At 46.0% G+C, this 26,981-nt stretch overlaps 1 protein-coding gene across 5 annotated transcripts in view; it reads left to right on the top strand.

The window, feature by feature from the left end:
• Positions 1-25,217, top strand: part of ZNF687 (zinc finger protein 687) — a 252,804-nt gene extending 227,587 nt beyond the window's left edge. For all 5 annotated transcript variants that reach the window (XM_069218357.1, XM_069218358.1, XM_069218356.1 and 2 more), the window contains one exon: positions 18,382-25,217. In XM_069218357.1, the coding sequence (XP_069074458.1) occupies positions 18,382-18,927 (546 nt within the window). In that variant the 3' untranslated portion in view covers positions 18,928-25,217. The remainder of the gene's footprint in view (positions 1-18,381) is intronic.
• Positions 25,218-26,981: the final 1,764 nt, after the last annotated feature.

Genomic DNA, 26,981 nt, shown 5'->3' with positions numbered 1-26,981 from the left:
CCGACGTCGGTTGGGTCCGCACTTCCTAGAGGACCAAGAATGAGGAATAACTACTGGGACCAGAGAGAGAAGCAGTTGCAGCACTGTCTACAGGACTAAGAATGAGGAATAACTGCCGGGAACCAGAGAAGTAGCTAGCAGGACTTCCTCGTGGACCAAGAATGAGGACTAACCGCGGGGACCAGAGAAGCAGCTAGAAGCATTGCCTAGAGGACTTAGAATGAGGGATAACCACTGGGACCAGAGAAGTAGCTAGCAGGACTTCCTCGTGGACCAAGAATGAGGAATAACCACCGGGACCAGAGAAGCAGCTACCAGCACTGTTTAGAGGATCTAGAATGTGGAATAACCTCTTGTACTGGACAATCCGCTAGCAGCAGTTCCTAGAGGACCAAGAATGAGGAATAACCGCTGGGACAAGAGAAGTAGCTAGGAGCATTGTCTAGAGGACTTAAAATGAGGAATAACCTCTGGACTAGAATATCAGCTAGCAGCACTGTCTACAGGACCAAGAATAAGGAATAACCGATGGGACGAGAGAAGCAGCTAGCAGCAGTTTCTAGAGGATTTAGAATGAGGAATAACCACTGGAACCAGAGAAGTAGCTACCAGGACTTCCTTGTGGACCAAGAATGAGGAATAACCACTGGGACCAGAGAAGCAGCTAGCAGCACTTTGTAGAGGACTTCAAATGAGGAATAACCACTGGGATCAGAGAAGAAACTAGGAGCACTGTCTAGAGGACCAAGAATGAGGAATAACTACTGGGATCAGCGAATCAGCCAGGCAACACCATCTAGAAGACCAAGAATGAGGAGTAACCACTGGGACCAGAGAACTAGCTAGCAGCACTGTCTACAGGATCTAGAATGAGGAATAACCACTGGGACCAGAGAAGCAGTTGCAGCACTGTCTAGAGGATTGAGAATGAGGAATAACCACTGGGACCAGAGAAGCAGCTAGCAGCACTTTGTAGAGGACTTCAAATGAGGAATAACCACTGGGACCAAAGAAGTAGCTACCAGGACTTTCTTGTGAACCAAGAATGAGGAATAACCACTGGGACCAGATAAGAAGCTAGGAGCACTTCCTGGGGGTCCAAAAATGTGGAATAACCGCTGGGACTAGAGAAGTAGCTAGCAGCACTGTCTAGAGTACCAAGAATGAGGAATAACCACTGGGACCAATGAAGTAGCTTTAGCACTTGTCGAGGAACTAGAATGAGGAATAACCGCTGGGACCCGAGGAGTACCCAGCAGCACTGTCTAGAGGATCAAGAATGAGGAATAACTGCCGGGAACCAGAGAAGTAGTTAGCAGGACTTCCTCGTGGACCAAGAATGAGGACTAACCGCTGGGACCAGAGAAGCAGCTAGAAGCATTGCCTAGAGGACTCAGAATGAGGAATAACCTCTGGGACCAGAGAAGTAGCTAGCAAGACTTCCTCGTTGACCAAGAATGGGGAATAACCACTGGGACCGGAGAAGCAGTTGCAGCACTGTCAAGAGGCTCTAGAATGAGGAATAACCACTGGGACCAGAGAAGAAGCTAGGAGCATTGGCTAGAGGACTTAGAATGAGGAATAACCGCTGGTACCAGAGAAGCAGCTAGCAGTACTTCCTAGAATGAGGAATAACGTCTGGAATCAGAATCAGCCAGGCAACACCATCTAGAGGACCAAGAATGAGGAGTAACCACTGGGACCAGAGAACTAGCTAGCATCACTGTCTACAGGATCTAAAATGAGGAATAACCACTGGGCGTGGAAAATCAGCTAGTGGCGCTTCCTAGAGGACCAAGAAGAAGGCATAAGCACTAGGATCAGAGAAGCAGCTAGAAGCATTGTCTAGAGGACTAAGAATGAGGAATAACCGTTGGGACCAGAGAACTAGCTAGCAGCACTGTCTAGAGGACTTAGAATGAGGAATAACCACTATGGCTAGAATATCAGCTAGCAGCACTTCCTAGAGGGCCAAGAATGAGGAATAACTACTGGGACCAGAGAGAGAAGCAGTTGCAGCACTGTCTACAGGACCAAGAATGAGGAATAACTGCTGGGACCAGAGAACTAGCTAGCAGCACTATCTAGAGGACTTAGAATGAGGAATAACCACTATGGCTAGAATATCAGCTAGCAGCACTTCCTAGAGGACCAAGAATGAGGAGTAACCACTGGGACCAGAGAACTAGCTAGCATCACTGTCTACAGGATCTAAAATGAGGAATAACCACTGGGCGTGGAAAATCAGCTAGTGGCACTTCCTAGAGGACCAAGAAGAAGGCATAAGCACTTGGATCAGAGAAGCAGCTAGGAGCATTGTCTAGAGGACTAAGAATGAGGAATAACCGCTGGGACCAGAGAACTAGCTAGCAGCACTGTCTAGAGGACTTAGAATGAGGAATAACCACTATGGCTAGAATATCAGCTAGCAGCACTTCCTAGAGGACCAAGAATGAGGAATAACTACTGGGACCAGAGAGAGAAGCAGTTGCAGCACTGTCTACAGGACCAAGAATGAGGAATAACAGCTGGGAACCAGAGAAGTAGCTAGCAGAACTTCCTCGTGGACCAAGAATGAGGAATAACCACTGGGACCAGAGAAGTAGCTAGCAGGACTTCCTCGTGGACCAAGAATGTGGAATAACCACTGGGACCAGAGAAGCAGCTACCAGCACTGTTTAGAGGATCTAGAATGAGGAATAACCACTGGGCTTTGAAAATCAGCTAGTGGCACTTCCTAGAGGACCAAGAATGAGGCATAACCACTGGGACAAGAGAAGTAGCTAGGAGCATTGTCTAGAGGACTTAAAATGAGGAATAACCTCTGGACCAATGAAGTAGTTTCAGCACTGTCGAGGACCAAGAATGAGGAATAACGGCTGGGATCAGAGAAGTATGTAGCAGGACTTCCTCTAAGGATGAGGAACAACTACTGGGGCTAGAGAAGCAGTTGCAGCACTGTCTGGAGGATCTAGAATGAAGAATAACCACTGGGACCGGAGAAGAAGCTAGGAGCACTGTCTAGAGGACTTAAAATGAGGAATAACCGCTGGGACCAGTTAGCAGCATTGCCTAGAGGACTTAGAATGAGGAATAACCACTGGTAGCAGAGAAGCAGTTGCAGCACTTCCTAGAGGACCAAGAATGAGAAATAACCGCTGGGACCAGAGAACTAGCTAGCAGTCCTTTCTAGAGGATCTAGAATGAGGAATAACCACTGGGACAAGAAAATCGGGTAGCAGCACTTCCTGGGGGACCAAGAATGTGGAATAACCATTGGGACCACAGAAGCAGCTAGGAGCACTGTCTAGAGGACTTGAATGAGGAATAACCAGTGGGACCAGAGAAGCAGCTAGCAGGATTGACTAGAGGACTTAAAATGAGGAATAACCGCTAGGACCTTGAATGAGGAATAACCACTGGGATCAGCGATGCAGCTAAAGGCACTGTCTAGATGACTAAGAATGAGGAATAACCTTTTGGACCAGAGAAGCAGCTAGCAGCACTTCCTAAAGGACCAAGAATGAGGAATAACCACTGGGACAAGAGAAGCGGCTAGCAGCATTGTCTAGACAATTTAGAATGAGGAATAACCGCTGCGACCAAAGAAGTATCTTCAGCACTGCCTTGGAGCTAGAATGACGAATAACCGCTGGGACTAGAGAAGCAACTAGCAGCACTGTCTAGAGGGCCAAGAATGAGGAATAATCGCTGAGACCGGAAAAGTCACTAGCAGCCCTGTCTAGAGGACTTAGAATGAGGAATAACTGCTGGGACAAGAGAAGCAGCTAACAGCATTGGCTTGAGGAGATAGAATGAGGAATAACCGCTGGGACCAAAAAAGTACCAGAGGACCAAGAATGAGGAATAACGGCTGGGATAAGAGAATCAGCCAGGCAACACTGTCTAGAGGACTTGAATGAGGAATAACCAGTGGGACCAGAGAAGCAGCTAGCAGGATTGACTAGAGGACTTAAAATGAGGAATAACCGCTAGGACCAGAGAATAAGTTAGAAGCACTGTCTAGAGGACCAAGAATGAGGAATAACTGCTGGTGCCAGAGAATCAGCTAGGCAGCAGTGTCTAGAGGACCAAGAATGAGGAATAACTACTGGGACCAGTGAACCAGCTAAAAGCTCTGTATAGAGGACTTAAAAGAAAGAATAACCGGTGGGACCAAAGAAAGATTTGCAGCACTGTCTAGAATTTCTAGAATGAGGAATAACCACTGGGACTAGAAAATCAGCTAGCAGCACTACGTAGAGGATCAAGAATGAGGAATAAGCGCTGGGACCACAGAAGCAGCTAGGTGCTCTGCCTGCAAAGTCTGAGTGAACCCCCAGGTCCCTCCAATGAATCCTATTGCAAACCTGATGCCCTGTTTTCCCACTGCACCCGGCCGGCCCTGTGCCGCTGAGGGTGTGCTTTGTGTGCCTACTTGGGATTGCCCCCCACCTCCCTGAGGACGCGGGTACTTACCTGCCAGCAGACCGGAACAGGAGCACCCCTGTCTCCATAGGCACCCATGTTATTTGGGTTCCTCCTGGACCTCTGCACCTGACCGGCCCTGTGTTGCTGGTGCTGGGTGTTTGTGGTTGACTTGAACCCCCATCGGTGGGCTACCTATGTCCCATAGACTGAACTTGTAAGTGCTTTACTTACCACATTAACCTAACTGTACTTACCTCCCCCAGGAACTGTTGAATTTTGCAGTGTCCACTTTTAGAATAGCTTATTGCCATTTTATGAGAAACTGTGTGCAATACTGTTTTGGTTCAAAGTTCTAACTAAACCTATGCAAAGTACCTTACATTTAATGTACTTAACTGCAATTTGAATCTTGTGGTTCTAAAATAAATTAAGAAAATAATATTTTTCTATATAAAAACCTGTTGGCCTGGAATTAAGTCCTTGAGTATGTGTTCTCACTTATTGCTTGTGTGTGTACAAGAAATGATTAACACTACCCTCTGATAAGCCTAACTTCTCGACCACACTACCACAAATGGAGCATTAGTATTATCTATTATTGCCTCTGTCCAGCCTCTTGGGGAACCCCTGGACTCTGTGCACACTATATCTCATTTTGATATAGTAAAAACAGAGACAGCTTCCTACAGGATGTATGTGTTGAGGGGCCTGAGGTTGAGTATTGGCCAGAGTCACCTGTCCTACTTAGCAATAAGGAATTACCTTTGTAATGCCTCTACTTCCTCTTGAAGGAGGGACTGACAGTCTAGGAAGAGGGTGTGTCTACATGGAGGAAATTTGGCGGGACTGCAGTAAGTTCTGTGAGTGAGTAACTTTGCCCCATGATGGAAGAGACTGACTGACTGAGTTGATGTCTTTCCACCATCCCAGAAACGCTTGGAGTCGAGGAAGATGAAGCCTTTTGATGTTGGGAGGTGTCAATTTCTCTTCTCTTCTTTTCGTAATTCCTCTCCCACTCCCATTCCCCAATATTATATGTGCCTTTAGGACAAGGAAGCTTACATTTGTAATTTGGAGCACTCCCATTGCTAAACTTCTTTTTTTTTTTTTTTTTTTTTTAATTGGACAGCTAGCTCTCTTCTAGTTTGAATGTTTAAACTTTTTATCAGGATGTCAGATGAAAAAATGTTCTTTACATACATAGGCCTTCTTGTGCTTTGGCATCTGATAGAGACATCTAGTTGCAGATTCCTTACCCTAGAATTTCCCCCAGGGCATCAGACTGGATCCAGAGATTTTTCGTCAAGTAGTACCCGTGCGCGCCATCAGGTGGCATCAGTCGACTCTGCATGCGTTGTTGGCGTCGTGATTATGTCTTGGTCGTATGTGGGCGCCACCCGGTGTGCTGACTTCAGGTCTTTTCTTTCTGCACCAGCCTACGCGCAGATCCGAGAGGAGAGCTACCCCTGGTAATTTTTTGAGTAATCTAGTCATTACTCAGTCATAGCTACCCCTAGTCATTTTTGAGTAAATATTCAACACTGTTGTCGAATACTTTTTGAGGAGTTTTCAATGAGTCAAGGGATGTCCCGGAAGACCGGTTTTAAACCCTGCGACTCCTGTCACCGAATGTCGTCGTGACGGATCCGCATGTCATCTGCCTTTGGTGTCTGAAACGTGACCCAAAGTTGTGCTCCAAGTGTCAGGCCATGCACCCGAAGGCTTTAAGGGAGCGGTCCCTAAGGCTCATGGCGTCCCGGCACTCGACTCTGCGTTGCTCCCGGTCTCGTTCATAAGGAAGGCCACAAGACCACTTGCGCAGTCATCATCAATCCTCCTCGTCCCAAACCAAGCCCTCGGGACGCTCCAGTCACAAGAAGAAGTCTAAGAAGGTCCAACATTCTTCGACTTCGCCCCATCGCTCAGACGACACATCACTGGAAGAGCGTTGACGCTCTAGGCCTCCATCTTCGGAGCCTTCATCTGGGTCGGCTCCGCACCTCCCTGACTTTCTGGGAGCCGGAGCCACCTCTGCCAAGTAGAAAGAGTTCTGTAAGGCCATGCGCCTCATCTTTGGGCAGATCGACCCGTCCTCAACGCCTTTGGGCCCAGGAGAGTCAGTGAGGGCCCCCTCGGGTTCCACGCCGGCGGCTTTGGCCTCTGCTCCGGGAGGCACCTCTGGATCCGCTCTTGGATCTGTACCGACGCCGGTCGTGCCAACGCAACCTTCCCCAGCATCCGGACTGATGTTGCCGCTCCCGACGTCGGTTGGGTCCGCACTTCCTAGAGGACCAAGAATGAGGAATAACTACTGGGACCAGAGAGAGAAGCAGTTGCAGCACTGTCTACAGGACTAAGAATGAGGAATAACTGCCGGGAACCAGAGAAGTAGCTAGCAGGACTTCCTCGTGGACCAAGAATGAGGACTAACCGCGGGGACCAGAGAAGCAGCTAGAAGCATTGCCTAGAGGACTTAGAATGAGGGATAACCACTGGGACCAGAGAAGTAGCTAGCAGGACTTCCTCGTGGACCAAGAATGAGGAATAACCACCGGGACCAGAGAAGCAGCTACCAGCACTGTTTAGAGGATCTAGAATGTGGAATAACCTCTTGTACTGGACAATCCGCTAGCAGCAGTTCCTAGAGGACCAAGAATGAGGAATAACCGCTGGGACAAGAGAAGTAGCTAGGAGCATTGTCTAGAGGACTTAAAATGAGGAATAACCTCTGGACTAGAATATCAGCTAGCAGCACTGTCTACAGGACCAAGAATAAGGAATAACCGATGGGACGAGAGAAGCAGCTAGCAGCAGTTTCTAGAGGATTTAGAATGAGGAATAACCACTGGAACCAGAGAAGTAGCTACCAGGACTTCCTTGTGGACCAAGAATGAGGAATAACCACTGGGACCAGAGAAGCAGCTAGCAGCACTTTGTAGAGGACTTCAAATGAGGAATAACCACTGGGATCAGAGAAGAAACTAGGAGCTCTGTCTAGAGGACCAAGAATGAGGAATAACTACTGGGATCAGCGAATCAGCCAGGCAACACCATCTAGAAGACCAAGAATGAGGAGTAACCACTGGGACCAGAGAACTAGCTAGCAGCACTGTCTACAGGATCTAGAATGAGGAATAACCACTGGGACCAGAGAAGTAGCTAGGAGCATTGTCTAGAGGACTTAAAATGAGGAATAACCTCTGGACTAGAATATCAGCTAGCAGCACTGTCTACAGGACCAAGAATAAGGAATAACCGATGGGACGAGAGAAGCAGCTAGCAGCAGTTTCTAGAGGATTTAGAATGAGGAATAACCACTGGAACCAGAGAAGTAGCTACCAGGACTTCCTTGTGGACCAAGAATGAGGAATAACCACTGGGACCAGAGAAGCAGCTAGCAGCACTTTGTAGAGGACTTCAAATGAGGAATAACCACTGGGACCAAAGAAGTAGCTACCAGGACTTTCTTGTGAACCAAGAATGAGGAATAACCACTGGGACCAGATAAGAAGCTAGGAGCACTTCCTGGGGGTCCAAAAATGTGGAATAACCGCTGGGACTAGAGAAGTAGCTAGCAGCACTGTCTAGAGTACCAAGAATGAGGAATAACCACTGGGACCAATGAAGTAGCTTTAGCACTTGTCGAGGAACTAGAATGAGGAATAACCGCTGGGACCCGAGGAGTACCCAGCAGCACTGTCTAGAGGATCAAGAATGAGGAATAACTGCCGGGAACCAGAGAAGTAGTTAGCAGGACTTCCTCGTGGACCAAGAATGAGGACTAACCGCTGGGACCAGAGAAGCAGCTAGAAGCATTGCCTAGAGGACTCAGAATGAGGAATAACCTCTGGGACCAGAGAAGTAGCTAGCAAGACTTCCTCGTTGACCAAGAATGGGGAATAACCACTGGGACCGGAGAAGCAGTTGCAGCACTGTCAAGAGGCTCTAGAATGAGGAATAACCACTGGGACCAGAGAAGAAGCTAGGAGCATTGGCTAGAGGACTTAGAATGAGGAATAACCGCTGGTACCAGAGAAGCAGCTAGCAGTACTTCCTAGAATGAGGAATAACGTCTGGAATCAGAATCAGCCAGGCAACACCATCTAGAGGACCAAGAATGAGGAGTAACCACTGGGACCAGAGAACTAGCTAGCATCACTGTCTACAGGATCTAAAATGAGGAATAACCACTGGGCGTGGAAAATCAGCTAGTGGCGCTTCCTAGAGGACCAAGAAGAAGGCATAAGCACTAGGATCAGAGAAGCAGCTAGAAGCATTGTCTAGAGGACTAAGAATGAGGAATAACCGTTGGGACCAGAGAACTAGCTAGCAGCACTGTCTAGAGGACTTAGAATGAGGAATAACCACTATGGCTAGAATATCAGCTAGCAGCACTTCCTAGAGGGCCAAGAATGAGGAATAACTACTGGGACCAGAGAGAGAAGCAGTTGCAGCACTGTCTACAGGACCAAGAATGAGGAATAACTGCTGGGACCAGAGAACTAGCTAGCAGCACTATCTAGAGGACTTAGAATGAGGAATAACCACTATGGCTAGAATATCAGCTAGCAGCACTTCCTAGAGGACCAAGAATGAGGAGTAACCACTGGGACCAGAGAACTAGCTAGCATCACTGTCTACAGGATCTAAAATGAGGAATAACCACTGGGCGTGGAAAATCAGCTAGTGGCACTTCCTAGAGGACCAAGAAGAAGGCATAAGCACTTGGATCAGAGAAGCAGCTAGGAGCATTGTCTAGAGGACTAAGAATGAGGAATAACCGCTGGGACCAGAGAACTAGCTAGCAGCACTGTCTAGAGGACTTAGAATGAGGAATAACCACTATGGCTAGAATATCAGCTAGCAGCACTTCCTAGAGGACCAAGAATGAGGAATAACTACTGGGACCAGAGAGAGAAGCAGTTGCAGCACTGTCTACAGGACCAAGAATGAGGAATAACTGCTGGGAACCAGAGAAGTAGCTAGCAGGACTTCCTCGTAGACCAAGAAAGGAATAACCACTGGGACCAGAGAAGTAGCTAGCAAGACTTCCTCGTGGACCAAGAATGAGGAATAACCGCTGGGACCAGAGAACTAGCTAGCAGCACTGTCTAGAAGACTTAGAATGAGGAATAACCACTATGGCTAGAATATCAGCTAGCAGCCCTTCCTAGAGGACCAAGAATGAGGAATAACTACTGGGACCAGAGAGAGAAGCAGTTGCAGCACTGTCTACAGGACCAAGAATGAGGAATAACTGCTGGGAACCAGAGAAGTAGCTAGCAGGACTTCCTCGTGGACCAAGAATGAGGAATAACCACTGGGACCAGAGAAGTAGCTAGCAGGACCTCCTCGTGGACCAAGAATGTGGAATAACCACTGGGACCAGAGAAGCAGCTACCAGCACTGTTTAGAGGATCTAGAATGAGGAATAACCACTGGGCCTTGAAAATCAGCTAGTGGCACTTCCTAGAGGACCAAGAATGAGGCATAACCACTGGGACAAGAGAAGTAGCTAGGAGCATTGTCTAGAGGACTTAAAATGAGGAATAACCTCTGGACCAATGAAGTAGTTTCAGCACTGTCGAGGACCAAGAATGAGGAATAACGGCTGGGATCAGAGAAGTATGTAGCAGGACTTCCTCTAAGGATGAGGAACAACTACTGGGGCTAGAGAAGCAGATGCAGCACTGTCTGGAGGATCTAGAATGAAGAATAACCACTGGGACCGGAGAAGAAGCTAGGAGCACTGTCTAGAGGACTTGAATGAGGAATAACCAGTGGGACCAGAGGAGTACCCAGCAGCACTTCCTAGAGGACCAAGAATGAGGAATAACCACTAGGATCAGAGAACTAGCTAGCAGCACTTTCTAGAGGATCTAGAATGAGGAATAACCACTGGGACAAGAAAATCGGGTAGCAGCACTTCCTGGGGGACCAAGAATGTGGAATAACCACTGGGACCACAGAAGCAGCTAGGAGCACTGTCTAGAGGACTTGAATGCGGAATAACCAGTGGGACCAGAGAAGCAGCTAGCAGGATTGACTAGAGGACTTAAAATGAGGAATAACCGCTAGGACCAATGAAGTAGCTTCAGCACTGTCGAGGAGCTAGAATGAGGAATAACCACTGGAACTAGATAAGCACTTCATAGAGGACCAAGAATGAGGAAAAACGTCTGGGATCAGAGAATCAGCCAGTCAACTCCGTCTAGAGGACCAAGAATGAGGAATAACTGCTGGTGCCAGAGAAGCAGCTAGGAGCATTGTCTAGAGGATCTTGAATGAGGAATAACCACTGGGATCAGCGATGCAGCTAAAGGTACTGTCTAGATGACTAAGAATGAGGAATAACCTTTTGGACCAGAGAAGCAGCTAGCAGCACTTCCTAAAGGACCAAGAATGAGGAATAACCACTGGGACAAGAGAAGCGGCTAGCAGCATTGTCTAGACAATTTAGAATGAGGAATAACAGCTGCGACCAAAGAAGTATCTTCAGCACTGTCTTGGAGCTAGAATGACGAATAACCGATGGGACTGTCTTGGAGCTAGAATGACGAATAACCGCTGGGACTAGAGAAGCAACTAGCAGCACTGTCTAGAGGGCCAAGAATGAGGAATAATCGCTGGGACCGGAAAAGTCACTAGCAGCACTGTCTAGAGGACTTAGAATGAGGAATAACTGCTGGGACAAGAGAAGCAGCTAACAGCATTGTCTTGAGGAGATAGAATGAGGAATAACCACTGGGACCAGAAAAGTACCTAGCAGCACTTTGTAGAGGACCAAGAATGAGGAATAACGGCTGGGATAAGTGAATCAGCCAGGCAACACTGTCTAGAGGACTTGAATGAGGAATAACCAGTGGGACCAGAGAAGCAGCTAGCAGGATTGACTAGAGGACTTAAAATGAGGAATAACCGCTAGGACCAGAGAATAAGTTAGAAGCACTGTCTAGAGGACCAAGAATGAGGAATAACTGCTGGTGCCAGAGAATCAGCTAGACAGCAGTGTCTAGAGGACCAAGAATGAGGAATAACTACTGGGACCAGTGAACCAGCTAAAAGCTCTGTATAGAGGACTTAAAAGAAAGAATAACCGGTGGGACCAAAGAAAGATTTGCAGCACTGTCTAGAATTTCTAGAATGAGGAATAACCACTGGGACTAAAAAATCAGCTAGCAGCACTACCTAGAGGATCAAGAATGAGGAATAAGCGCTGGGACCACAGAAGCAGCTAGGTGCCCTGCCTGCAAAGTCTGAGTGAACCCCCAGGTCCCTCCATTGAATCCTATTGCAAACCTGATGCCCTGTTTTCCCACTGCACCCGGCCGGCCCTGTGCCGCTGAGGGTGTGCTTTGTGTGCCTACTTGGGACTGCCCCCACCTCCCTGGTCTGCTCCCTGAGGACGCGGGTACTTACCTGCCAGCAGACCGGAACAGGGTCACCCCGGTCTCCATAGGCACCCATGTTATTTGGGCTCCTCCTTGACCTCTGCACCTGACCGGCCCTGTGTTGCTGGGTGTTTGTGGTTGACTTGAACCCCCATCAGTGGGCTACCTATGCCCCATAGACTGAACTTGTAAGTGCTTTACTTACCACATTAACCTAACTGTACTTACCTCCCCCAGGAAATGTTGAATTTTCCAGTGTCCACTTTAAGAATAGCTTATTGCCATTTTATGAGAAACTGTGTACAATACTGTTTTGGTTCAAAGTTCTAACTATACCTATGCAAAGTACCTTACATTTAATGTACTTAACTGCAATTTGAATCTTGTGGTTCTAAAATAAATTAAGAAAATAATATTTTTCTATATAAAAACCTGTTGGCCTGGAATTAAGTCCTTGAGTATGTGTTCTCACTTATTGCTTGTGTTTGTGTACAAGAAATGCTTAACACTACCCTCTGATAAGCCTAACTTCTCGACCACACTACCACAAATGGAGCATTAGTATTATCTATTATTGCCTCTGTCAAGCCTCTTGGGGAACCCCTGGACTCTGTGCACACTATATCTCATTTTGATATAGTAAAAACAGAGACAGCTTCCTACAGGATGTATGTGTTGAGGGGCCTGAGGTTGAGTATTGGCCAGAGTCACCTGTCCTACTTAGCAAAAAGGAAGTACCTTTGTAATGCCTCTACTTCCTCTTGAAGGAGGGACTGACAGTCTAGGAAGAGGGTGTGTCTACATGGAGGAAATTTGGCGGGACTGCAGTGAGTTCTGTGAGTGAGTAACTTTGCCCCATGATGGAAGAGACTGACTGACTGAGTTGATGTCTTTCCACCATCCCATAAACGCTTGGAGTCGAGGAAGATGAAGCCTTTTGATGTTGGGAGGTGTCAATTTCTCTTCTCTTCTTTTCGTAATTCCTCTCCCACTCCCATTCCCCAATATTATATGTGCCTTTAGGACAAGGAAGCTTACATTTGTAATTTGGAGCACTCCCATTTATAAATTTTTTTTTTTTTTTTTTTAAATTGGACAGCTAGCTCTCTTCTAGTTTGAATGTTTAAACTTTTTATCAGGATGTCAGATGAAAAAATGTTCTTTACATACATAGGCCTTCTTGTGATTTGGCATCTGATAGAGACATCTAGTTGCAGATTCCTTACCCTAGAATTTCCCCCAGGGCATCAGACTGGATCCAGAGATTTTTCGTCAAGTAGTACCCGTGCGCGCCATCAGGTGGCATCAGTTGACTCCGCATGCGTCGTTGGCGTCGTGATGATGTCTTGGTCGTATGTGAGCGCCACCCGGCGTGCTGACTTCAGGTCTTTTCTTTCTGCACCAGCCTGCGCGCAGATCCGAGAGGAGAGCTACCCCTAGTCATTTTTTGAGTAATCTAGTCATTACTCAAAGTCATAGCTACCCCTAGTCATTTTTGAGTAAGTATTCAACACTGTTGTTGAATACTTTTTGAGGAGTTTTCGATGAGTCAAGGGATGTCCCGGAAGACCGGTTTTAAACCCTGCGACTCCTGTCACCGAATGTCGTCGTGACGGATCCGCATGTCATCTGCCTTTGGTGTCTGAAGCGTGACCCAAAGTTGTGCTCCAAGTCTCAGGCCATGCACCCGAAGGCTTTAAGGGAGCGGTCCCTAAGGCTCATGGCGGCCCGGCGCTCGACTCCGCGTTGCTCCCGGTCTCGTTCAAGAGGAAGGCCACGAGACCACTTGCGCAGTCATCATCAATCCTCCTCGTCCCAAACCAAGCCCTTGGGACGCTCCAGTCACAAGAAGAAGTCTAAGAAGGCCCAACATTCTTCGACTTCGCCCCATCGCTCAGATGACACAACACTGGAAGAGCGTTGACACTCTAGGCCTCCGTCTTCGGAGCCTTCATCTGGGTCGGCTCCGCACCTCCCTGACTTTCTGGGAGCCGGAGCCACCTCTGCCAAGTAGAAAGAGTTCTGTAAGGCCATGCGCCTCATCTTTGGGCAGATCGACCCGTCCTCAACGCCTTTGGGCCCAGGAGAGTCAGTGAGGGCCCCCTCGGGTTCCACGCCAGCAGCTTTGGCCTCGGCTCCGGGAGGCACCTCTGGATCCGCTCTTGGATCTGTACCGACGCGGGTCGTGCCAACGCAACCTTCCCCAGCATCCGGACTGATGTTGCCGCTCCCGACGTTGATCCTATACTTATACCCGGCATCACTCGATGCCGATTCCGTTTTCCATGGGTTCTACTGGGCCCAGGGCGGATTCTAACCCTTCTTTCTATGGTTATAGAGGATAGTGCACAGGGGTCGCTGGACCATTTAGAATTCCAACTTGACCCTGACATGGACTGGGTTCAGGATTTAGGTGACACTGGCAGACTAGATAGCTCTCCTGACGATGGCATGCTTTCTCCCCCTACAGTGGTTACTGAGGAGGGAGCTTTATACTCCATGTTGATGAGAAGGGCTTCTGAGGTTTTGCACCTCAAGCTTCCTTCTGTGGAGGTCAGTACTAACCTCCTGGCTGAGGTGCATCAGCCTGGGGCTTTCAGTTTGGAACCCCTCCTACCCTTTAATGAAGCCCTTACAGACGTACTACTGGATACCTGGTCCAAACCCAACACAGGGGCTCCTGTGAATAGGACGGCTGTCTGCCACCATGTGCCTGCGCCGACCGACCCAAAAATCCTGACCCTACATCCTACGCTGGAGAGGCTTGTAATCCAACCTTCCTCTGGTGAATTCCCTTACGCTCCCCCGGATAGGTAGTCAAAAAGACTAGATAGCTTTCAGAGGAAAATGTCTTCTTCCACCAGTCTAGTGCTGCAGTCCGTCAACACCAAATGCCTTTTACTCCTGTACTCTCTGGGATGCCTTTTAGTCCCATTCTCTCTGGGATACGGTCACGCAGGTGCTGCCTCGAGTCCCGGACGGTTCTCTCCCAAACTGTTACTGATAGGAGAGATGCAGCAAAGTTCATGATTCTTTGTGGACTAGATACGACCGACTCGCTAGGTAGATCAGTTACATCGACAGTGGCCTTTAGGCGCTACGCCCGGTTGAGGACATCTGGCTTTTCAGGAGATGCCCAACAGTTTCTTATGGACATGCCCTTTGATGGCACCCGTCTCTTCGGAGACAAAGCGGACTCAGTGCGCGAGCATTTCAAGGATTCCCGTGCTACGGCTCGGTCCCTTGGCCTTGTAGCTGCTCCTCGTCCTCCACTGTCAACTTTTTGCCCCTTTTGCGGCTTCGGAAGGGGCACCCAGCTTCTCAAAGTGCTATCTTTAGCTTAGGTCCTGTCTGCCCTGGAACCTGGAGACTGGAGACTGGATGGTAGCATTGGACTTGCAGGACGCCTATTCCCACATTCCCATCGTGCCGGACCACAGACTTTACTTGCGATTCGTGGTAGGTCACAAGTACTTTCAGTTCACCCTGCTCCCCCTCAGCCTTACCAGCTCCCCCTCAGCCTTACCAGCTCCCCACAGGTGTTCGAAAAAATTATGGTAGTGGTTACAGCTTATCTGCGCAGGTTAGAGTTTTCAGTCTTTCCCTACCTCAGCGACTGGCTGTTGAAGGCAAACTCGCCCCAGGCTGACGTCTCCCACTTCCAGACTACAGCGAACCTCCTGCATTCGCTGAGGTTCACTATAAGCATGCCTGAAGTCACAGCTGACTCCCTCTCAGACGCTCCCTTTCATCAGAGCTGTTCTGGACACAATGCAGTTTTGGGCTTATTCTCCTGAAAATAGAGTCCAGGATATTCAGGCTATGATTTTGATGTTTTAGCCTCTATCTTGGATTTCAGTTTGAATGACTCTGAGGCTGCTGGGCCTCATGGCCTCCTTCATCCTGCTGGTCCAGATGGCATAAGCGGGTTCTGCAGTGGGACCTAAAGTTCCAGTGCGCGCAGCATCAGGGTAATCTCTCAGACATGGTCCATATCTCTGAGGGGACTGCACTAGATCTGCAGTGGTGGCTGTCGAATCCACATTTGAGTCAGAAGAAGATTTTTCTCCCTTCCCCAACCAAATCTCACAGTAGTGACAGATGCGTCACTCCTGGGATGATGCGGCCACATGCAAAAGGTGGCGATCAGAGGCCTCTGGTCTCCGGCGGAGTCCGGGCTCCACATCAACCTTTTGGAGCTCCGGGCAATCCAACTTGCATTGAAAGCATTCCTTCCCTCTCTCAAAGGGAAAGTGGCGCAGGTGTTCACCGACAAAACCACTGCCATGTGGTACTGCAACAAGCAGGGCGGAGTGGGGTCGTGGACCCTCTTTCAAGAGGCTCTTCGTCTCTGGATATGGCTGGAACGCTAGGGCATTTCACTGGTGTTTCAACATCTGGTTCTGTTTGCCTCCGCAGAGAACACGTAATGTTAGCTGTACATTGGAGATTCCAAGGCGGCACTCGTTCGGCGACGCTTTTAGTCTCGAGTGGAGGTCAGGCCTCCTTTACGCCTTCCCGCCAGTACCACTTCTGCCTAGAGTTCTGAAGAAGATCAGGCACGACTGGGCCCAAGTAACCCTGGTGGCTTCGGACTGGGCACGAAGAGTCTGGTATCCCAAACTATTGGGCATGGCCATCGATCCTCCAAACAGACTGCTATTCAGGAGGATCTTCTGTCGCAGCAGCAGGGGACGGTCCTTCAACCAAACCTGTCCAGCCTCAGCCTCTTTGTGTGGAGATTTAGCGGTCGCAGTTGACAACTTTCAGTCTTCCGCCGGAAGTCTGTGATGTTATCTTGGCAGCCAGGTGTCCCTCCGCCAATACGGTAAACGCCTGTCGTTGGAACAAATATGTGGCATGGTGTATCACCAAATCTGTTGATCCCCTTTCTGCACCTCTCTCGGCGGTTCTCCTCTTCATTCTCTCTCGTGCCCAAAAGAGCTCTGCTCTGGGCACCCTCAAGAGTTATTTGTCTGCCATCTGTGCCTTTTTAAGGCTGTCAGACCAAACTTCTCTGTTCAAATCTCCCGTTTGTTGGGAGGTTTCTTAAAGGACTCACCCTTGTGTTCCCTCCTATCCCATTCATAATGCCCAAGTGGAATTTGAACTTGGTCCTCACATATCTCATGTGTGCTCCTTTCGAGCCACTCCACAACTGTCCCCTGCGGCTTTTGACTCTGCCTTCCTGATTGCCATCACCACTGAGAGTGAGTGAGCTCCAGGCTCTCTCTTTGAAGCCACCATTTCTAGCTGTCCGTCCTGACAAAGTGGTGCTTTGTACCAGGGCTTCCTTCCTTCTCAAAGTGGTTACACTTTTAATGTGGGCCAATCAATCACCTTGCCAACTTTTTACGCACCCCCTCTCCCCCAATTCCCTCTCATGAGGAGGAGAGAATCCACCGTCTGGGTACAAAAAGTGCGTTGGCGTTCTACCTAAATCGCACCAAAGATTTTCAGATGGACGATCAACTCTTTGTGGGTTATGTGGCTGTGAAGAAAGGAAGGGCGGTGCAAATGAGGACCATCTCATGACGGGTAGTTCTCTGCATCAAGATGTGCTACGCTTTGGCGAAAAAGCAATCTCCTGAGTGTTTGCGTGCTCATTCCACCAGAGCAACTGCTGCTACCACTGTGTTACCACGTGGAGTTCCAGTCCTGGATATCTGCCAGGCAGTGACTTGGGCATCCCTGCACACGTTCGCTAAACATTACTGCCTGGATAGTCAGGTCTGCAAAGACGGCTACTTTGGTTGTTCGGTCCTGCAGGACTTTTGGGTGCGATCTTAGTTCGCAGCCCACCACCGGGGATGGTATTGCTCGGGTATCTATTCTAAGGTATGGGATCTGCAACTAGAAGTCTCTATCAGATGAACAAGTTATTTACCTTCGGTAACAATATATCTGGTAGAGACATATTCTAGTTGCAGATTCCTTACCGACTTGCCCATCCTCCCCACTCTGCAAACTGATTTCTAAGGACAGGAACTTCCCTTCAAGGACCCTAGTTTTGGCGCACCATTCTGTGTTGATCATGACGCCACGCTACTGGTGCCGAAAGTCGTAAAAAGAAACTCACGTCAGTGCACCTGGATGACGCCTGTATACGATCACGACATCATCATGGCGACCACAATGCCAACAATGCAACCAGAGTCGACCGACACCACCTGACGCCGCGGAGGGGTGCTGCTTGAAGAAAAATCTCCAGATACAGTCTGAGGTGGGGGGAAATTTTAATGTATGGAATTTTCAACTAGAATATGTCTCTACCAAATATATAGTTACTGAAGGTAAGTAACTTGTTCATTAAGGTTTATTCTAAGCCAAGTTTTATGTCTGTGCAGCCTTTTTCCTTCATTTTTCAAAGAGTTGTTCAGTAAGCTTTTGTCCCTTGGCTGATCTTGCTCGTGCTCTGCTTTTGCCTGCAATACAGTGTGTATACTATGCATAAAATGATCTAATAATATTGCATGTTCACTTTAAACAGCCTGCATCCCAAACTGTCTTCTACTTGTTTCATTCAAATGGAGTTTAAATGTATCTACTTGCCCCCCAGATTTCTGCGAGGAAACGGAAGCACTCATCTGAAGATTCATGCAGCGAGGAGCCCGACAGCACCACTCCCCCGTCCAAGAACCACAAGACGGAAAGTGGTTCGAAGAGCCCCAAGCCAGATGGTGCCGCCAAGAATTCAAAGGCAGACAGTGCTTCTAAAAATCTCAAGCCAGACAAGAAATCGTCTTACCGATGCCGGAAGTGTGGTTATGTCACCCATGACTCTGACGACTTCCAGGAGCATATCCCTCAGCACAGGACGGACGAGAGCTCGCACCAGTGCTTGGAGTGCGGTCTGTGCTTCACCTCCCAGGGCTCTCTGAACCGTCATCGCTTTATCACCCACAAGATGAAGGGTTCCGGGAAAAAGGAAGAACGGGAACCACAGGCAGGGCAGACGGGAGACCCGTCCTCACCTGCCGATGGCAAGCTCACCTGCAAAGTATGCAACAAGAGTTTTGATAACCAACTCAACCTGAAGACGCATTTCAGGACACATGGGATGGCATTCATCAAGCAACGGCAGACAGTCGGTACAGAGAGTTAGAGCAAACTGGCCCTAGAGTCCCTTTGTAAATATGTACATATATACATACATATATATATATATATATACACATATATATATTTTTCAGCACAGAATTTTTAGAGACCTAGGCCAGGTTCACTTACGAATGTTCTTTTCCTTGAAAAATGATAATCATGAAAATTGTATCAAATGGTGAACCCCACCCAAAATGTTATGTCCTCTGAGTGATTCGTGACCTTTCTACCTGCAGGAAACTCCTAATGAGCCATCCAGATGGTGCGTGACACGTTAGTGAGTTTTTTTTTTTTTTTTTAACTTCTAAATCCCAAACGTCATATCACCTTCTGGTTGCTGATGAGCTGCTATCACTTGTGGATGTGGTAAAGATAGGGGAAGGCCGAGCTTTAAATGAGCGGCCTTACTTCGTGCATGTTAAACCAAGGTTCTCTATGAAATTGCGTTGATAGTTTCGTATTTTCGTCTTGACCCAGTTCGCCCTCAGTTCGGTATACTTTAGTTTTGTATATTTCTTCAGTTTATACTCACTGAGAATAAAAGGTGAACCCACAGCATTATTGCCTGCCTATTCCCTGTTTATTTGGCTGTTCTTCAGTGGTCCTCGTGTCTAGAATGTATGGGCTTGCCAAAAGCTCCTCAGATGTCACAGCAGCATTGGTGGCTTCTATTTCCTCTCTACGACGTTGTCTAGCTAAACCGGAATCAGAAGTCCCTAGTTGTATTCCTACCTTCTCCACATACGGTCTCCTAGACAAAAGACGTCACTTGATGGGCCATCTGGCAAAAATTTCTTATTTCAGAGATGGTCTAATAGCGGTTAGTAAGCATCAGAATAGCTGGACATTTGCATTTAGTGGACATATTTCTAATTTTTCATTGAAGTGATTTAACCTCTTTTGGAGGGCTACAAGACAGCGCAGCAGAAAAACGTTTGCTTAATCGGTAATGGGAAGTTTTTGGTGTTACAAAAGAGATGAGTTGTTAACTTTAGGTAAATCTAAGCATGCACCTAAAAAGTTTCTACTTTTTGTCTGGAGTTGGTGCCTTGTTCTCTGCAGGTGGAGGTACTGACTTTATTAGCTGTAATGTTTTTGGCATTGTATAAAAATGTGCCGTGGAGTTCTGTTTAACAGAAAAAACACTAAAATGTGAAATTACATTGCATTCCCTTTTCAGAGATTAGGACTATCGCTTAAACTGCTTTTGCCTTTATGTGTCCTTTCAAGGGCAAATCTAGTGTGTGGAATGTGATCAGGGGGTGCTATATGATATAACTGTCAGACTTCACACATACGAACACTATCATTGAAAACTAGGGCAAAATTGTGTACATATACATGTAGAGGTTTGTTAAAGGAAAATTAAGTGATAAAAAGGTTTTTTGGAAAGCAGCCCAGAGAGAGAAACTAGTTTTCTGTGGTTGGATTGTTATCAGCCTGACACTGATCCAGATATTGGTGTACACCTCCCCACACCAAAATGCTAGGATGTGAAACAAACCTAAAACATGTACCAAAGACAAAAAATGTCAATATGCATGCAATCCTCAGTGGATCCTCACTGCATGCCACTCATATATTACAGTTTGCCTTCCCCGTCACACTCCTGGGAGGCACATAAATGTTCCCAGAGGCAACAACTGCATATCCTATTGTGGTTACATGTGGTGGGGATGAGGGTATGGCGCGGGAAGGCTTTTTTTCATTAGGTTATTGGGAATGGTAAATCTCCTCCCTGAGTTGCCATGCCAATATTTATACTTTATAACCAAAGCCTTACCTTTTGTCCTTTCCTGGAAGAGAGGTGGCCTGTCATTCAGCTGGATGCGCCCTTCCTCTCCCCCCCCCCCCCCCCCCCCCAGCCAAACTACCCCCCAGCCAAACTAATGAGCTATGGGCCAGAGCCCATACCGTCTTCTGCGTTCTGTGTATTAAGGATGTTTCCTTCCTTCCTTCTCAAAATAGCTTTTTCTTGTGCAGCATCTCTATAGGAAGTGCTTATTTTATTATTCTTACGCTAGCCTTGTAGAAGTTCCTGACATCGAAGACAGTGGACTAGACTTTGAAACGTGCTAATTCTCTTAATTGTTTGGGCTGTAAGAAGACATTCATCAACTTTAATAGGAAACACAAACGGCTGTTTGCTATTGGGAATAAGGTTTGCAGATCGGCAGTGACATGCATGAAGGCCGCCAGCTCTACCCTTGCTGTGTGGTATGAGAGAACACTTCTGGTTGGACTGCCAGAGCGACCTTGAGAGTCCTCACAGTGACCTAAAACAAGATGACCCAGGGTCCTTAATGATTAGTTAATGAAATGTTCTGCATTCAAACCAGATTATCTGTGTATCAGCTGACTATACAAACCTGTTTTTTTTAGGCCGTTGTCAGGGGGTGACTCCTGGAAGAAGTTTACAGCTTTGTATGAAAAACTTTCAATTTGTTTCCCGGTAGAGGCTCAGGAATTTACTTTTTGGCGGATTAACCTTGTTCAGAGCACACATTAATGATGAAATTAATCAATGAAATCAGGGTCTGAAACTCAAAGTCCTGGTGTCGGAAAGAAAAACATTCTATAAATCTTTATTAGCTTCATCAGCATGGGTTGGATTCAAACTCCATAATGGCAGTAACATCAGCCAAAACAAAGGCAACTGACCAACCATGAAGTCTGTCAGAAAGAGGGCTATTATCCAGCAGGAAAACAGTCTTCCCCAGAAGAAAAAATACTTTCCCACTCCCCCTTTTGTACGCCACACAGGTAGACGGTAAGTATCGCCCATCATCTTGAAGAGTGGCAGAATGTAACGAGAGACTGGCGCTGAACTTTGTGCGAAGTGTAGGAATTTTCTTCCATACACTGCTGCCTGCCATTCTATCGAAGCAGCCACCCAACTTCCATCAGGTCCAGCTTCAGGAAGAAACCAACACGTCCACCACAGAAACAGACAATAAACCAAACCATCAAAATAAGGAGGCAGATGTGTCTACTCAAAGCACTGCCCGAGTTCAACAAGAAAGGTCCAAAAAAGTTCAGCTCCATTCTGGATCTAAAGGCTGTAAGGTAATTGAACAGGAAAAAGCTACAATGCTATCCCTGCATCAGGTCTATCCCATATTACATCTAAGAGGTTAGGTGTTCCGATTTATCCAATTACAGTTGCAAAAAATCATTGAGAGTTTGTGTTTAGTTGTGGGAAAATACTACCATGCCTTAAGTCAGCCTCGTACCCCTCACCTAGGAGATTGACTGGCAAGCATTTATATTTTTAGAAAAGGCCTGCCAGGACTTGCAGACAACATTCCTGTGATGTTCCAGACAAACTATTGAAAATAGATAATGGTCTCAGCTCAAAGGTTACATCATTTAGGTGTGACCGAGGAGATAGCATTCCAAGGAACACCATCATCTAAAAACATTCAGATATTCCAGCACATGGTTTTTCCTCCACTTGGCTGCATGCCATGTTGCATTTTCATTGCGCCAAATGTTCGAGTCCACAAAGGGCACTTCAACTAAACTGAGCAATTTTTTAAATCAACTTAAAGGAATCTGAAGGGTCAAGCTTGTATTGTTGTGAGCAGTTTTGCAGTCTTCGCTATGATGATGCCTTCCAAAGACACTCATACAGGAAGTACAGTTTCACTAGGGAATTTCCATGCCCCTCATTATGACCAGTGCATCTCTCAGAAGACTTGTATGTGTTCTGGGTTCATTACTGTTCCAGAGGGATTCAGTGTCATATCCACTTTCTGAATATTACTGTTGCCAAACTAACCTCAGATCATTCTTACTCAAACATTGTCATCAGTCTTCATTCTGACCATATCTCCAGAAGCTCAATTTATACGGAGGTAGCTGCTAGCCATGATTCTCACAATGAAAGTTTTTCACATGCCATACATGAAAAACACCAAAGCATAGATAGGGGCTGTCCTCGTGATCTTTCAGGAGAGTCCCAAAGGTTTCCTAGAGAACAAGTTGGTTCATTGCTCAAAATGCCCAGACTTTGCTTCCGGATATCACAAACAATAACCAGCACTCTTTAGATCAACGACATGGGAATTTCTCTACCTTTTTCCACATTGGTTCATGGATGGAGTCCATAGTTGTAGGAGTCCCCACAGCAAGTCGCTTATAAAATAAGTCGGCTGTCTAGGCTTATGGGTCAGATTCTTCATCCCATTTTTCCATCATTGAGCTTTGCAGCATGGCTGGAGTACATAAATTACAACTACCGCAACCTACCGAAATAGAGCGTGAACATTATAAAGGGCAAAATATCCCAGCAACAGGCACTCCATAGTTTTCAAGTGGAAAGGCTGTAAAGGAGTATCAGAAGGCAATTCTTACCTGCTGTATCTGTCAAGGATTGCCCAAGTTATCATCCATTAAGATACATCGTGATATATTTGCCCCTTACAGGAAGAACCTTTCCTAGGTGTCTCTTATTAAGGGACTACATGTCATGAAAGCTCTTTGCACATGCTGGAAGTTGAGTACTCCATTTTATTTAAATAAAACTAAGCTTGTTACGTGCTTCAAGCGCATTCATAACTTAGTTTTAACTATTGCTTTCTAAAAGCATTGTGTTGTTTGTAGCTTGTGCTATCAAAAGACAACTTAATCGTGATCAGCTAGACCCAAGGCTCGACCTGAATTAAATGCTTCCCATGCAGCCTTATTAAGGAATGCCCCAGTTGGTGATATTTGCAAAGGGTGCACACATTCTCGAGCCACACTCGTTTGGATATGGGCTGTAGGGCATGTACCCAAGTGAGTCCTACAAAACCTTTGTTTCCCATTGCTTCACCACCACTGTTTACAGTGGATAGCCTTGCAATTCTGTCCGTGAGTTTGACAATTAAAGAAGATGCCATGATGGAGAAAGAAAAGTTGTAATCCTTGGAATCTTCAAGGATTAACGATACATGCCCCTCCCCAGCAGCCTTAGGATAATAAATCCTGGAGTGGGGATAATTAGTCACCAACAAATGCTATGGTGAGCTATTGGGATTGCTGACTCCCTTAAAGTTTCAGTGCCAATTTTCAGTTCCATAGAGCCGCTTTCATGGAGGATTTGTTTCTCTCATTTAGTCTACTCTTATGTCTTTTTCCCCCAAAACAAAATGTTGGGCTGGGCACTAATGTTAACTTCAAGTAGTTCATTTGTTATAAAGCATCTTTTAAAATTGCTCTTTTAAAAAAAAAACAAAAAAAACAAAAAACGATTTTTCAAATACAGCCTTCAGAAAGGATGTAGTAAGTTACTGTATTTAAAATGGACATTTATTTCAGTATTATCAATCGTATGTTCGAGGAACGCACATATGTTTGGTGCTTTCAAATGTACAATTTAAATGAAGATTCCAAATGGAAGTGCTTCTAAATCTAAGCTTGTTTTCTGTTTCTCTAGGGTGAGCTTTCTCAATGATTTGATCATTTCATAGCATGAGCTATGTAAAAAGGCACATTTAAAGAGCTGTTGTACCTTCACACTGGTGCGAAAAACATTCAAGCCTTCCTTGCAGAAAAAAAAATCATAAAGAAGTTAATTATTTTAAATACGAAAAACAGTATCTGAACTCACCCACCTTCCTGCTTTCTCCCACCATTCGCTTTGTTTCCCGCAAATACGCCTTTAGTCTACTACATCCAGAGCACTTGTGTTCCATCAAATTTGTGATAGATTTCCTAACACACAGGCGGCCTCACGTATCCTTCTGCTGCCCCATCTATAAAGGATTTAGGCCAGTCACTAGTATGCTGCCTTTTTGTTCTTGTGACATCATTTTCTAGTGTAACTTTCCAGTTGAAATGTTCTTACACCCAAATCTGTCCAAAAAGAATTTAGAATGTTAAAATCCTTTCTGGTGGTAAAATGATGTAGACAAAAGGTAAAGTATGCAGGACTCATGGCAGAAAGAACTATTAGTATAAACCAGCTGCAATTAACTAACAGCTAGAATCATTGGATGAATAAGGATTGATAGAATGTCACCCCGACTATTCAAATAAACCGATAAAGCGGATCCACCACTATGAACTTGCTTTATGTTTTTTTAAGTGTGGGGCATAAACGCATATTATATTATGTTGTGCATTTTTTGATAAAGTAGAGCACAGATTAGTAATTCTCTTTGAATTGCCTGGTCCTTTCCATAAATAAGTATGGCCCTGACGTTGAATGATGAAGTTCAAAAGCTGAAAAACTATATATAACTATTTATGCTGCAGATTAATGTTTACGAACTTTTTTAAAATTCCTTAATAAAGACACATTTTGTTTAACTCTGTGATGATTTTGATTCCTTCCCAGGTGTATCTAAATATCTGGGGATTGTATTCAGTTGTGTATTAAAAATAAGCATTTTTCAAAGGGTGCAAGATTTTGAAGGTTGAGACATTTAATCCAGCTAATCAAGAATTTGATATTTACAAGAGTAATTTCCTGTCATGATTCTAGTTTATTTAGCTGCTATTAAAGCTATCACTGGATTTAGAAATAAGTAACATTTTCTAATATAACATTGAATAGTGCATAAATCCACATGCTTGAACCCTTTCTTGCCTTCAGGCTGGAAATCCCTGTTGCTGACAGGGGGTGATTTAAACAGGTATTAAAGCCAATGCGAATTCTACAGACATGGGAGAGATGGAAGTATTGGTAACAAACGTTTGTATTGAACACACCTACCAGAAAACTATTGAGTTTTTATTCTAATTAGAAGGCGATCAGGGGACATGTGAAGCACACCAGTGAGTCTAAGAAATTTGCGGCCTGGGCACAAGTGATGCTGTTCCATCTGTGACTGATAGAGCTGATCTTTGGAAGGCTGGCTAATGGTCAAATACTTCCAACACACAGAACCTCTAAGCTTGTTGGAGTATGAACTCCATGCAGATCACTGTTGCCCCCTTAAAGATCCAAGGTCTTGCAATTCTCAGCCTGTGGGACAAATGTCAATTCTGTGTGTCCAGTCAGCTGGAAATGATAACAGAACCCGTTCCTTATTTTGGATTTTCTGTGCTACGGAACTGCCTCTGTTGAAAGCTTTTTCTGAAGTCCACAGTTTTCATTTAATTTGGAAAAGGTTGTAGCACTTCATTATTGTTGTTTAAAAGTTGCAGCAAATGTGGTACAAAGATGAGAATTGAAAGTAGGCATCCTAGGGGGTTTTGTGTGGTCACTATAATATGGACAGTTACAGGCACTACAATACATAATACTTGGAGAGTTTAAAATAAGAAGACACCAAGCTGGACTAAAGGTTCTTCTCCCTTACCGTGGCTGCTGAAGATGATCAAACAAGTCTGGAGACCAGCCCTAAGCTACAACACAAGGATGCCAAATACCTACCTGGATTTTCAGCATACTACTCTCGTCCCCATATCTTTGTCAACATCTGCTGTTATTGATGCTGGGTGGGGGGAGGCGTGGGGGGGGTGTCGATGTACATTATCACGAGAAGCTGATTAGAGACGTATGAATTCCCAGTTCTACAGCTTACAATTACTCCTTCAACTCAACAGGAAAATGTATTTGTGGTGTCAACTTCCTCGTATGCTAAAGAAGGTTTTGCCTTTAGGTAGGAGTGTTGTTTGTTTATTTCCAAAAACACCAGTAAAGAAATTCTATTTATCAAATAATCCGGATAAAAGGCACACATATAAAAAGCTAAACTGCTGTGCTGACTAGTGATTCCACCTGAAAAGCATATTTTTTGCCAGGTTTGATTGGTGTTTGTCTCACGCCATTCTTTGTGGTCAGAAGTGTTGGCAGCTTGTTAGATTGGATTATGGAACGTCAGAGAACCCTATTCACAAAAGTAAGCTTACATGTGTACATTTACATGTGTTAATTTACTATTGCGTCTTGGTGTAAAACTACACCTTTTGCTGTTCACCTCCTCCAAGAGGAGATTTAGACTTACATTGTCATTGAGACTTCGAAGAATGAATTTCTGACTTAAAAGATACAACTGCTATCTTTTTACATGCATGGAGAAACTCTCCACCACTTGGTCAGATACATCCATCTACCAGATGGAGATC

The sequence above is a fragment of the Pleurodeles waltl genome, chromosome 12, assembly GCF_031143425.1.
Source record: "Pleurodeles waltl isolate 20211129_DDA chromosome 12, aPleWal1.hap1.20221129, whole genome shotgun sequence".
NCBI classification, from domain to species: domain Eukaryota; kingdom Metazoa; phylum Chordata; class Amphibia; order Caudata; family Salamandridae; genus Pleurodeles; species Pleurodeles waltl.
The sequence above is the reverse complement of the archived record's forward strand: the minus strand, read 5'-3'. Positions and strand labels throughout refer to the sequence as shown.